Source organism: Rhamphochromis sp. 'chilingali' (assembly GCF_963969265.1).
Source record: "Rhamphochromis sp. 'chilingali' genome assembly, chromosome: 3".
Taxonomy (NCBI): domain Eukaryota; kingdom Metazoa; phylum Chordata; class Actinopteri; order Cichliformes; family Cichlidae; genus Rhamphochromis; species Rhamphochromis sp. 'chilingali'.
Window position 1 is genome coordinate 12,477,585 of NC_137931.1, and position 13,665 is coordinate 12,491,249.

A 13,665-nucleotide genomic window follows, 5' to 3' on the forward strand; every position below is an offset into this window, starting at 1 on the left:
GCTGGAAATGAACCTCGACTGACCTTCTGTACAATGTGTTTGCAGGCTCTTTCTTTTCTTTTCCTTCGCTTTTTCAGTCAGCTAATCGTTACTAAGCACAGTAAACTCTTACTTTTGGACAGAAAGTCCTTTCTTCTTAAAATAACTTAGTCTATTTATATGTATATATGTGTATACTGAACTTCTTAATCCTTTAAGTGGTTGTGATTCAGGACCACGGGCTTGTTGAAAAAGAGGAATAATGTCTTCTATTAGCTTGCATTATATAAAAAAGCTAGAAGAAATCAAATTTAATTAACTGGCTTTGTTTAGAGGGATGTGGCAGAAGAAGGCCTCTCTTGTCTTCTTTGTTTGGAGAGTTGGAAGGGAGAATATTAGAATCAAGGCCAGAGACAGCTGTAATTTATAAGATTGTGAAAGAACATGTGGCTTCAGGGGGCTTTTAAAAGCATGAAGGCTCTTGTAGCTATGGAGATACACTGGCAACACAATGCCTGTCTGCAGAAAAGATAACTGTAAAACACACACCAAGAGAAATATGATGGCAATAATATTTGCCAACTACATCCCTCTTGCATCATGGTGATTGCTCCTCTTGGTTATAGATGGCTATCCTCTAAATTAGACCATTTACATAATTAGTCTGGTTGCCAGTACAGGGCACGACAAGCCTTGCCACTTGCTCATTACTGCTGTCACTCATTTTTGCATGTCAAACTGGTTCAACTTGTCAATTGAGCTCAGCTTTTTTTCTTTTACTTACAAGGAGACACCAGTGTTGTTGATGTATTAGCTTTCAAGAAAATTCAATTCCCAATGTGCTTGCTAGTGCTTGTGTCTAATGTCTACCCCCGAGCAATACCCTGCATGTGAAACTGTGCCATTTTAAGGTTGAACATCTCCAGAATTAGTACAGAACATAGTTGCTCCAGCTTTAAAGCCTTTTGAGCAGGCCATTCTCCTTGTAAGCACTCCATGGAAAAAGCACTTTTACATGTCACTGAAGTGGAACAATGGGCTTGTAACAGAAACACATATCTGACAACACGCTACATTAAAAGAAAAATCGATTTTTATTAAGAAAAAGGCAAGCCACTTCTATTATCTTTTTCTTTAAAAGTAGCCTAGAGGCTGTCTTTTTACCATTACCCTTTAACATGTACCAGGTCCCCAGTTGCCTCTTTTGAGTTTTGAAAGAAACTAATAGATAGAAACAGTCAGTCAAAATCTAGTAAGATGTGTGGCTACATAAAGAATGGTGTCTGGGTCCAGATCCAGACTGCTGGCCACCTATTGGTGAGGGCATAGAACAGAATTTATAATGGTCTCTAACAAAATAATGCCACACTTCTTAATTATTTTAAACAACTCACAATATAAAACATTTTTCTTTGGACAAGGTGTTTCCCTTAGATTATAAAATGTATTCACTTGGACAGTTTGCATTTTGGAAAACACTTCCCCCAAAAAACACTTTCTGAGAGGCAGACTCACTTTAGCATTCTCTTGAACGACTAGTGTCCCCACAAATTCAAAACCTCCACATCAGTGCCGGTATAAGCAGTAGAATTTAAACAGGAAATAAAAAACCTTCTTTTTAAAGTTTTCTTCAGAAAGTCACATGTTTTCAATAGTTTGAAAAAATAAATAAATAAATAACCAAACTCTGAACCGCTATACCTCTGAGCCACTGTATGGATGTATCATTGAAATTATTGTAGAAACACAGCCATACTGCCAACGCCACGATAGGTGCGCGAACAGCTGTAACAAAACAAGAGCTGCAACAGTAGTAAGTTTTCTAATGTAACCAAATTTTCTTTTCTTGTAACGTAACAGCACTACTCTTTAGGCAACAGCAGCTCAACCCAAATATGCTCCAATAGCAAAGTTTGGCAGCAACTTATTTAATTTGAATCAATTTCTCGCTATTATAATAACAATGGAATTTGTTTGGTACCCTAAAAAATACCGGGTTCGTGACTCAAAGCATCCGCTAACCTCATCATCTGCTAGGTTGCCTGTGACCCATGTAAAGTTAGGCTTGGGCTAGGTTCATTTCTACCCATAATATGTAATTTTTACCTATTTGGTATTCCCAAATGACTATCTTATAATGCCCAAATTGCATCTTAGAGAGATGATTTGATAGATGACTTCTGTTTTCTGGAACTGTGTTGTTTACCATGAGACTCAACAACACCCTAGCCCTACCAGTAAACCGTTTACTGGCCATCAGACAGTGTTGGGGAGTAACGGATTACATGTACCGCTGTTGTTCTGGGAATCCATCCTACCTGGCAAACCATCCTACCTGTTGTTTCTGTGCATGCGCACAACACGAAATTAAGTGGCGAACCGTCCTACCTTTGTGAATATTAGCTAGAAAAATACTCTGATGGGTTAAATTAACTGCCAAACCATCCTACCTTTGTGAATGTCACCTACAAGCATACTTAAACAGCTAAAATTAAGTGGCAAATCGTCCTACTTTTGTTAATCTGAGCTAGAAGCATACTTTAACAGCTAAAATTAAGTGGCAAATCATCCTGCCTTTCTTAATAAGAGCTAGAAACATACTCTGACGGGTAAGATTAAGTGCCAAACCATGCTATCTTTGTGAATGTTACCTACAAGCATACTTTAATGGGCAAAGTTAAGTGGCAAACCGTCATACCTACTTAAATTGGTGCTGGAGTTACTCTGTGACAGCAGAAATGTGCATAAACTACTTATGGTAGGACGTTTTGCCAAAGTAGGATGGTTTGTCAGAACACCGTTACGTATTTAAAATACAAAATATGCGTAACTGTATTCCGTTACAGTTACCATTTAAAAAGGTGGTATTCAGAAAACAGTTACTTTGCTGAAATAAAGGGATTACATGGTGGTTTTTTCCTGTTTCATATGTTCGGCTATGCCCTCTCTATTTTTGGTTTCCATGCCCCAAACAAAACGCGCATTAAGAGGCTCTAATGCCTGTATCTCAATCTCGCGGCCCATGTCACCCGTACTTGTATGGCGTTATTTTTGTGCCACTATTCTGAGCGCACGTAAAAAAAAATTTGAGCACACGTAAAAACAGATTTGCAGGTGCGTTATGAGGAGAAATTTATTTTGAGCGAAGAAAAGCTAAATTTGAGTGAACAAAACTCATTGCTGCATGCAAAAAAATGTATTTTTGTAATATTCACAAAAATAACGCCATATACTTGCGGCCGCATAATGACGTGAAGAAATATTTTAAAAAAATTATTCACAAAAATAATTTAATATGAAGGCAATAGGCAGAGTGTTATAGGCATCGCCCTAAGAATGTAGCCTCATGGGCAGTGTAGTCCGTGCTGCAGGGAGAATGGACTGCCTTACCCGTTATGTGTCTGTGAGCGAGGGAGGGAGAAAAAGGAGAGTGGAAAAGTACGAGCTGTCACCGAGCAGAAACGGGAGCTGGAAGCATGTAAATATAATAATAACCACTGCAGCCAAAAAGAGTGCCTGACGAGCCCAGTTGTAAGTAAGCTATTAAGACTCGACTGTACAGTTTTTTCGTGTTTTTCTCCGAAACAATAAGTTCTGTTGAAACAGCCTTTCAACGCCTCTCTCTGTCTCTCGCTAGCAAAGCTGACCCAGATAACAAATTAAAGCTAGTTTTCAGCTACGAGCCCAACACAGAACCCGACGTATTAGCCAGAGGTCTCTTTACTACGGTTCGGAGCCGCAGACCTGTTTTATATACGCATGAAACAGTTTTCTATATGAGATCGCTGCAAAAAATGCAGCCTTACCTAATGTCCACCCTACTGTTACTCATTTTATATTAAGATTTAAAAATCTAGTCGGTATTGGTATGGCGAGTAACCTTCAGTAAAAGTAATAATTCACATTCATGTAGTTGTAAAAAGCATGATAATATAATAGGTAATCCAAAGTAGTCAGAATACGTTACTAACGGAATACGTTACAAAATACATTTTGGGGCATGTATTCTGTAATCTGTAGTGGAATACATTTTAAAAGTAACCTTCCCAACACTGCCATCGGATGTATGTTACTTTAAGAGGTTAAGATGAAAACTACAGTAAATAATTCAAGAGAATTTGTTCACTATGGTTGTACATAATAGATTTCAAGGAAACAAGTTGTTCAGTTGGTCTGCAGTCCACTCAACTACTAACAAAAACTGGCTGTATATAACATATATAATTTAGGCATAAAATAAAAACTGCATTGTTGCAACAATCTTTTCTGTATTCTTTATTTCAACTTTTATTTCTACCTTTCTCTCCCTTTCATATTCTTTCATTTACACCAAATTCTCCATGTGGTTTCTAGACGGCTACCCACGAGATGAGATTGTGTACAAATGGAAGCGAAACTCAGTGGAGACATCTGATCAGAAATACTGGAGGCTTTACCAGTTTGACTTCATGGGGCTCAGAAACACTACGGATGTCCTCACGACTACGGCTGGTAAGTAAAGTGCTGAGAAAAGTTCAAGGAAAGGTTGAGAACTCTTCACTTCAGTGAGAGAGAACGTGCTGAACTATAGCATTTCATTCATTTTTGACAAATAATAGTAAGAAACTAAAGAAAATAGGCAATAGTGGAGGTCACAGGGCAACTGGAGTTGTCAGGGGTTCACAGTTAAGCTGAAGAACTGTTCAGCCTCTCGTGCTGCTTCACTACCTTGGCGCCTCAAGCTTCGCACACGTTAAGATTAGCACCATGCCCATAAATGTAATCATATAACTACAAGCTCAAAGCTCATAAGTATTCCCCTCGGGTGTAAGGCCAAATAGGTTTTTCCACTGACATTAATCACCAAGATTAAACATTAAAAAGGAAGTTTAATTATTCACTTCTTTCCATCTCCCTTCCCATGCTGTTAGACCTTGTATACTTTGACAATTTAATGTAAGTTTAGGAAAGAAAAAAGTACTGTTGCCCCAACAAGTTCCTATAACTACATGCACATTTGGGACAAGCTCTTAATGTATATTCATTCTTCCACATGACCCTTGGAGATAAAAACTGATACTGACTGGCTTAAAAATGAGGCATAATGAACGACGGATCTATCTCGAAGAACACTTCACACCAATTGTTAACCCCTTTTAACCTTGTTTATGAGTTGCATGTTCTCCGTGGTTTCAGCCATGTGCTCTTTTGTCTTCGGAGAGACGTGCTCAGATCTGCATAATGTGACCGGATTCAGCTTTCTAAGAGCTGAACCTTCATTCATTAATATTTGAGGAAGTAGAGTATGATTAGGAGAGTGATAACAGGGAGTGGCATCAAATTAAGGTGATAATAAGTTGTACTGCTTTATTCTTGTTTTGCAAAATGTAGAAGCATTGTCCTTTTTTGTAGTCATTTTCTTTCCAGTGCTTAAATACAGCGTATAAACTGTATAAAAAGTAAGGAAGCGTATGTTTGGCCGGTTATTTCTTTGTTGGAACAATGCTTCTTGGCAATAAATCTTATATAGTTTGATAAGCATATTTATTTCCCATTAAATTTTGCCACATTTGTAAGAAAAATACAATGCAGAGTTGAGTATGTGGGTTGTGCCCTTGAAAAACCAACCAAATTGTCTCTGTGAGTGCCAAACAGCTTATTGTGCTACTGATTCTTGTTTTGAACTTCAGGTGAAATCAGGTGTGTACCTACAAATAGCGGCATCTGTGAACATGGACCTTGCTATAGTGTTCAGTTGGTGTCTGCTGTAAACATACTACCCTTGACTGATTTGGATAATTTGATTTGTTTCTTCAGACTTCAATCACCCAATCCAGTAAATCACACCAAACAGCAGTCAATGGCAAAATAAACTGTTTGGCATTGACAGAGAAATGTCAAGGGTTTAATGTTGTATCATCTAAGGGGAAATAAACAGGCTTTCCAACAGCATAAGATTTATTGCCAAGAATCATTGTTACAACAAAGAAATATTCGACCTAACAGAAATTTCTTTGCTGGTGCTGGTTTAGTTTATTTGTTTCAGATCTATTTTTATGCTTTTTAGTGGGGAGGGCTGATGTACAATTAAAAAAAAATGAAATTTTGCTATATTATGTTCTGAAAGTGCAACCAAAGCTTTGCCTCAGCAAAGAACAAAGGTGAGAGTTCATCAAGTACAATGATATATTTAAAAAACCAAATGAAGCCAACTGGGAAGCTGATTTCATAATCAAGTCAGTCCCTACAGACTCTTAAAGATAGAGGCCCAACTTTTAACTTCTATGTATAGTTTCCCCCTTTATAACATCTGTATGGTAGTTAATTTTCTTTTAGGTCATTTTTGCTTTGACTGCTCTGATACAGGTTTTTATAGCTTCAGGGTCTGTTAGATCTCATTTCCACTAACTGGAGTAATTGAACATAACCTCGGTAATTTCCAGCCATGCAAGAAGTTTGTGATTCAGTTTTGGTTTGTGAATTCCTAGTGTTTTTTTTTTTCAGATTGTTACTTTTCAGTAATTAGTAGATATGTGTGTCTGTGCATTGTACCCATACAATTTGTGGATGTTTCACACCTTTTGGAAAAGACTTGCTATTGTGACCTTTTCTACACTACTGCTTGATTGGCATACACGGATGGGATACATGCTTTAACAAACCTAGTTGCAAAGCAGTTGGCATGTTGCTGCCATTAAATTTAAAATGAGCTACTGTTTTTTTTCTTAAAATGATAGTTCAAACAGTTAAATAATTATTTTTTTCTTCATATAGCACCAAATCATAAAAACAGTCAGCTCTATTAATACAATGAAAACCCCAGCAATCAAACGACCTCCTGTGAGAAAGCACTCTACAACTGTGGGGAGGAAAAACTCCCTTTTAACAGGAAGAAATCAGAACCAGGCTTAGGGAGGGGACAACCACAGTCCTTCACAAAAGCCTAATAATAACTAATGATTAAATATAAAGTGGCGCAAAGAAACACAAAGATCATGGAAAACTTCACCAGCAGCCTAGGCCTACTGCAGCATAACTAAGGGAGGATTTGGGGTCACCTGGTCCAACCTTAACTATAAACTTTATCAGTATGGTAAAAAATAAATAAATAAAAGTATGAATTTACCTAGATTTTGTTTGGAACTTTATTTGTTGAACTATATTAAAATTATATTAGATATTATATTAGGATAATTCTAATATAATATCTAATATAATTTTTGTCTACCAAAGTGTTACTGCCTGCAGATAGCTATACATACATAAGTGAAGCCTGGCATAGTACATCATGGCTGGACCACTGTATCTGTACAGCTGATGGACATGCAGCTTTAGCAAACATGACTATTAGGTACGAGGTAACTGTGTCAGACCATATACCTTGGGAATCCATTTATGTATATGTGTATATATATGTATATGTATATGTATGTATGTATATATATATATATATATATATATATATATATATATATATATAAATAAAAAAAACACCCAGCACGCCCCTGTGGGCGGTTTATCCTTCAAGCTCGGGTCCTCTACCAGAGGCCTGGGAGCTTGAGGGTCCTGCGCAGTATCTTAGCTGTTCCCAGGACTGCGCTCTTCTGGACAGAGATCTCCGATGTTATTCCCGGGATCTGCTGGAGCCACTCGCCTAGCTTGGGAGTCACCGCACCTAGTGCTCCGATTACCACGGGGACCACTGTTACCTTCACCCTCCACATCCTCTCGAGCTCTTCTCTGAGCCCTTGGTATTTCTCCAGCTTCTCGTGTTCCTTCTTCCTGATATTGCTGTCATTCGGAACCGCTACATCGATCACTACGGCCATCTTCTTCTGTTTGTCTACCACCACTATGTCCGGTTGGTTAGCCACCACCATTTTGTCCGTCTGTATCTGGAAGTCCCACAGGATCTTAGCTCGGTCATTCTCCACCACCCCTGGGGGCATCTCCCATTTTGACCTCGGGACTTCCAGGTTATACTCGGCACAGATGTTCCTGTACACTATGCCGGCCACTTGGTTATGGCGTTCCATGTATGCCTTGCCTGCTAGCATCTTGCACCCTGCTGTTATGTGCTGGATTGTCTCTGGGGCATCTTTACACAGCCTGCACCTGGGGTCTTGCCTGGTGTGATAGACCCCAGCCTCTATGGATCTTGTACTCAGAGCTTGTTCTTGTGCTGCCATGATTAGTGCCTCTGTGCTGTCTTTCAGTCCAGCTTTGTCCAGCCACTGGTAGGATTTCTGGATATCAGCCACCTCCTCTATCTGCCGGTGGTACATACCGTGCAGGGGCCTGTCCTTCCATGATGGTTCCTTGTCTCCCTCCTCTTTCTTGGGTTTCTGCTGCCTGAGGTATTCACTGAGCACTCGGTCAGTTGGGGCCATCTTCCCAATGTATTCTTGGATGTTCGTTGTCTCATCCTGGACTGTGGTGCTGACACTCACCAGTCCCCGGCCCCCTTCCTTCCGCTTAGCGTACAGCCTCAGGGTGCTGGACTTGGGGTGAAACCCTCCTTGCATGGTAAGGAGCTTTCTTGTCTTTATGTCAGTGGCTTCTATCTCCTCCTTTGGCCAGCCTATTACCCCAGCAGGGTACCTGATCACGGGCAGGGCGTACGTGTTGATGGCCCGGATCTTGTTCTTACCATTCAGCTGACTCCTCAGGACTTGCCTGACCCTCTGCAGGTACTTGGTGGTTGCAGCTTTTCTAGCGGCCTCTTCATGGTTCCCATTCGCCTGCGGGATCCCCAGGTACTTGTAACTGTCCTCTATGTCTGCAATGTTGCCTTCTGGTAGTTCAATCCCCTCAGTTCTGACTACCTTCCCTCTCTTTGTTACCATCCGACTACACTTCTCCAGTCCGAACGACATTCCAATGTCATTGCTGTATAGCCTGGTAGTGTGGATCAGTGAATCGATGTCTCGTTCACTCTTGGCATACAGCTTGATGTCATCCATGTACAGGAGGTGGCTGACAACTGCTCCGTTCTGTAGTCGGTATCCGTAGCCAGTCTTGTTAATGATCTCACTGAGGGGGTTCAGGCCTATGCAGAACAGCAGTGGGGACAGAGCATCTCCTTGGTAGATCCCGCACTTGATGGTGACTTGTGCTATGGGCTTGGAGTTGGCCTCTAGTGTTGTACGCCACATCCCCATTGAGTTCCTGATGAAGGCTCTTAGGGTCCCATTGATCTTGTACAATTCTAGGCATTCCAGTATCCAGCTGTGGGGCATTGAGTCATAGGCCTTCTTGTAATCAATCCAGGCAGTGCACAGGTTGGTCAGTCTGGTCTTGCAGTCTCGGCTGACTGTTCTGTCTACCAGTAGCTGGTGTTTTGCGCCTCTGGTATTCTTGCCAATTCCTTTCTGTGTCCCACTCATGTATTGACCCATGTGCCTGTTCATCTTAGCCGATATGATGCCTGACAGGAGCTTCCATGTAGTACTGAGGCAGGTTATTGGTCGGTAGTTGGAGGGGACCGGTCCCTTCTTGGGGTCCTTGGGACCGTCCGACCTTCGGTTAGCCATTCCGGGTGTCTCTCGTTAACTAGCAGCTGGTTCATTTGTGCTGCCAGACGCTCGTGGAGTGCAGTCAGCTTCTTTAGCCAGTAGGCGTGAACCATGTCGGGCCCTGGTGCTGTCCAACTCTTCATACTGGAGACCCTTTCTTGGATATCTGCCACTGTGATGGTTACTGGACCCTGTTCAGGGAGGTAACTTTGGTCTGCCCTCAGATCCACTAGCCACTGAGCATTGCCGTTATGGGTTGCGTCCTTCTCCCATATGCTCTTCCAGTATTGCTCCGTCTCCAGCCTTGGTGGTGCTGTTCTCTTATTATTATTGTTCCCTTGCCACTGAGAGTACACCTTTGCTGGTTCTGTGGAGAACAGCTGGTTTATTCTCCTGCCTTCTATCTCTCTGGTGTACCTCCTCAAGCGGCTGGCCAAGGCTGTGAGTCTTTGCTTGGCAGTTTCCAAGGCCTCAGGTATATATATATATGCTAAGCAAGCCTATGCTAAGCAAGCCTACCGCAGACATGAGCGAGACAGATAAATATGAAGGCATGCCGGCTCGGACGTCGCCCGGATCAACAAGGTCCGTGTCAGGTGTTGAGGAACCAGGGCACCCTGACGAAAAGTGGGCTACTGGAACAAGAAGGCTTCGGTGGGCAAGAGACGAAAACAGGGCGTTGTTGGAATGCTACTACGCAAGTAACCCCGGCGGAAGGGGCTACATGAATAGGATGAGGGACCTATGGATTCTTCGATACCCAACATCCACAATGACGTCGAAACAACTAGTAGCTCAGTGTTCCAACATTCGAAGGAAGAAGAAACACGAGAAGCTGGAGAAGTACCAAGGGCTCAGAGAAGAGCTCGAGAGGATGTGGAGGGTGAAGGTAACAGTGGTCCCCATGGTAATCGGAGCACTAGGTGCGGTGACTCCCAAGCTAGGCGAGTGGCTCCAGCAGATCCCGGGAATAACATCGGAGATCTCTGTCCAGAAGAGCGCAGTCCTGGGAACAGCTAAGATACTGTGTAGGACCCTCAAGCTCCCAGGCCTCTGGTAGAGGACCCGAGCTTGAAGGATAAACCGCCCACAGGGGCGTGCTGGGTGTTTTTTTTATATATATATATAGTGTTCATCAGTCACTTTGATTTTTCATTTTGTATTGTGATCAGAAACACAAAGAAGATGAAACACTATTTTTTTCTTATTTAATATATATATATATAAAACACCCAGCACGCCCCTGCGGGCGGTTTATCCTTCAAGCTCGGGTCCTCTACCAGAGGCCTGGGAGCTTGATATATATATATATATATATATATATCTGTCCAGAAGAGTGCAGTCCTGGGAACAGCTAAGATACTGCGCAGGACCCTCAAGCTCCCAGGCCTCTGGTAGAGGACCCGAGCTTGAAGGATAAACCGCCCGCAGGGGCGTGCTGGGTGTTTTTTTTGTTATATATATAATATTTTTTTAAGGTTTATACCTTGTGGTTTTTTGATTGATTGATTACCCACTGTGAATACTGATGAAATCCCCTGTTTATATATAAGAAAAAAATAGTGTTTCATCTTTGTGTTTCTGATCACAATACAAAATGAAAAATCAAAGTGACTGATGAACACTCTCATTCCAACAGTGACGGCCTTTTAGATTATACGTTTTCCTGGACTCCTGCTGTATCGTCAAAACACATCCAAGCTAATTTTCTGCTGAGCTGCTCAAAAGCAATGGCAAACCTACACATCTACCTCATGCTGTTCAAGAAAATTAGCCATTTTCTCATTTATTACCTCGTTTCTTTTTCCTGTTTCACTTTGCTGGAGTGCTGTCTCCACACACATGATGATTAGATCCCCAGCTAAAAATACCTATCATTAATTTACATCATGACAAACCTCGAAAGTGCTGCGTTTCGCTTCTTCTTATCCTTCTTTTCCTCTCCCTCTGTCTCCCTCTTTGTGCTTTACCCTTCATCCCTCATAAACACATGGGTATGGGGCTGTTTTAATGAGGACGGAGTGGACAGATCCCTGGCCACAGCGCCACTGGGGACACCCCGCTGCAAATCCACCATCGTTATCAATTCAGCAGTGTCCTCTTCAAAAGGCCCCGATGTGGAATCCCAAACACTTCAGCTTTTTATTTAACCATCCCACTTCAAGTTCTCCAAAAGCATTTATGATGCCCTTTTATGCAGAAAAATTTCAAAGATCTTTTTACAAAGACTTCTTCTGTTGAGAGAAAGGTGAAAATCCCAAGCCCTCACTCTCCTCCTCACGATTCGCATTTTCCATATGATGTTCCTTCTCATAGTCATTCAATATTGGCCATTAACCCGGACATGACCACTACCAGCAGGCAAACAGACATTACAAAATTTAATTGTGCGGTCTCTGATCCTTTCCCTTCCCTTGAACAGTGATTGCCCACTCGTAGCTTAACAATCCGCTTAACAGCAGATGAGTCGATTTAGTTGAAGCAGAAGCAGTGATGTTTATTAAAGCAATAACACAAGAGCAAAACTGTAACAAATGGATTAAAGCTTAACACTCCAATTTAAGGTGCTGTTGTTAACAGGTTTACATTAGTCTGTGGGCTTACAGGTTATGCTGAAAATAGTATTTTGAAGACTGACACATTCATTTTTTAGGATTTTACTACTGTGTGAAAGCTGGACCTGGATCGTATCAACTTAACAGCTCTGCTCCGGTCTTAAGTGGATTTGGGAAGGTTTACACTCTACCAAACGCAGCCTAGGAAGCTTTTCTCCAAGCACATCAATCTGGTGTGTTACATTTTCTATTATCTTTATAGTTACTTAGTACCTCTACAAACCTATGATGTCCACCTTTTATGTATGGTCTATAGTTTAGATAAGATAACCTTTATTAGTCCCACTCGTGGGAAATTTGTTTTTAAAAAATTGCTAAAACTTTAGTTACAAAAGATTACGAGAAAATAAAGAGAAGATAAGAAAGAAGCTCAGAATGAGCAGAGCTGCTGTAACAGGCTGCCACACGCGGGGGGCGCCGGAACATTTGTCTTATCTTTTACAGATAAGGTTTGACTTATCTTTTAGATTTATCCTTTACAGGTTTCCTTGAGCTAAACAAATAATGTTTAGAGCTAACTTAGTTTGATAACTACAGTTACTAATACCTGTGAATAAAAATGATGGTTTCTACCATTAAAACCCATGTGGTTTCATTTCAGCTCTTCTTCTAAATCAGCAAATCAGACAATTAAATCAGACAATTTACTGCACACATGTTAAAATTAAATATTATAGTTCAGTCTTGGAACTTTTCAGAGAACATTTTCATTATCGTTATGCAGCCTGAGGATCAGAGAGCCCATAGGTCAGGATAAACCTGGCTGGGGAAACCTTCAGTTCACTCATTAAGACCTACTCAAGGTCCCTTAATCCCCCCCAAAAATAATACTGCTGTGAGGTCAGAGAAGCTTATTTCTGTGTTTGAGTGAGTAAGTGATTTAGCTACGGACTTATCTCCAGGCAGTTAAAAACCAGACCAGGCCACTCATCACTAGCCAAGCGATGCTACTGACTAACCAAAACCATACGAATCACTTGGCTCTTCAAATAACTGGAGTTGGTCTCTAATTTACCATCACTGGCATGTCGCTGGTGTCGACATATATGCAGGCTTCTCCAAAAGTGAGTCCTCCGTCCTCCTGCAGGATAGCCAACAAATTAAAAAATGAGTAAGAAAAGTAACATTTAGAGGCGTTTTCTTTACAAAATGAACAAATTGCATCAGCAGAATCTCATCCCAACAATTAGTTTGTTACCAATCCCTAGGCAGTGGTTCAGCTATCGAAAAATAACTTAAAGCATCCCAAATGTTGCTTAAACTAGCATTTTACATGGCAAACACCAGAAAATAGTTCATTGTGAGCGGGTGGATAGCCCAATGAGTAGTTTCAAAGCAGCCCTTCAATAAATTATTAATAGTTTTTGCACTGTGATGGCATAGTTTACTCAAATTATATTTACAAAAGTGTAGAAAACTTTTAAAACTTAGGACAGGAAGACTCTGATACATGTTGAAAGCAGGGGCAAGCTGACTTGTGCTGAGCTCATTAATAAAACAGCTTTCCCATGAATTTTCCTTGCAGCTTCCCAAACGGAAAGTAGTATGGCATGCAGAGTCTGTAGACAACTGTAGGA

General features: G+C 41.1%; 1 protein-coding gene across 1 annotated transcript in view; it reads left to right on the top strand.

The window, feature by feature from the left end:
* Positions 1-13,665, top strand: part of LOC308393526 (gamma-aminobutyric acid receptor subunit gamma-3-like) — a 193,582-nt gene that overhangs the window by 137,075 nt on the left and 42,842 nt on the right. Inside the window, exon 7 of the mRNA XM_080877349.1 lies at positions 4,333-4,470. Within this exon, the coding sequence (XP_080733475.1) occupies positions 4,333-4,470 (138 nt within the window). The remainder of the gene's footprint in view (positions 1-4,332; positions 4,471-13,665) is intronic.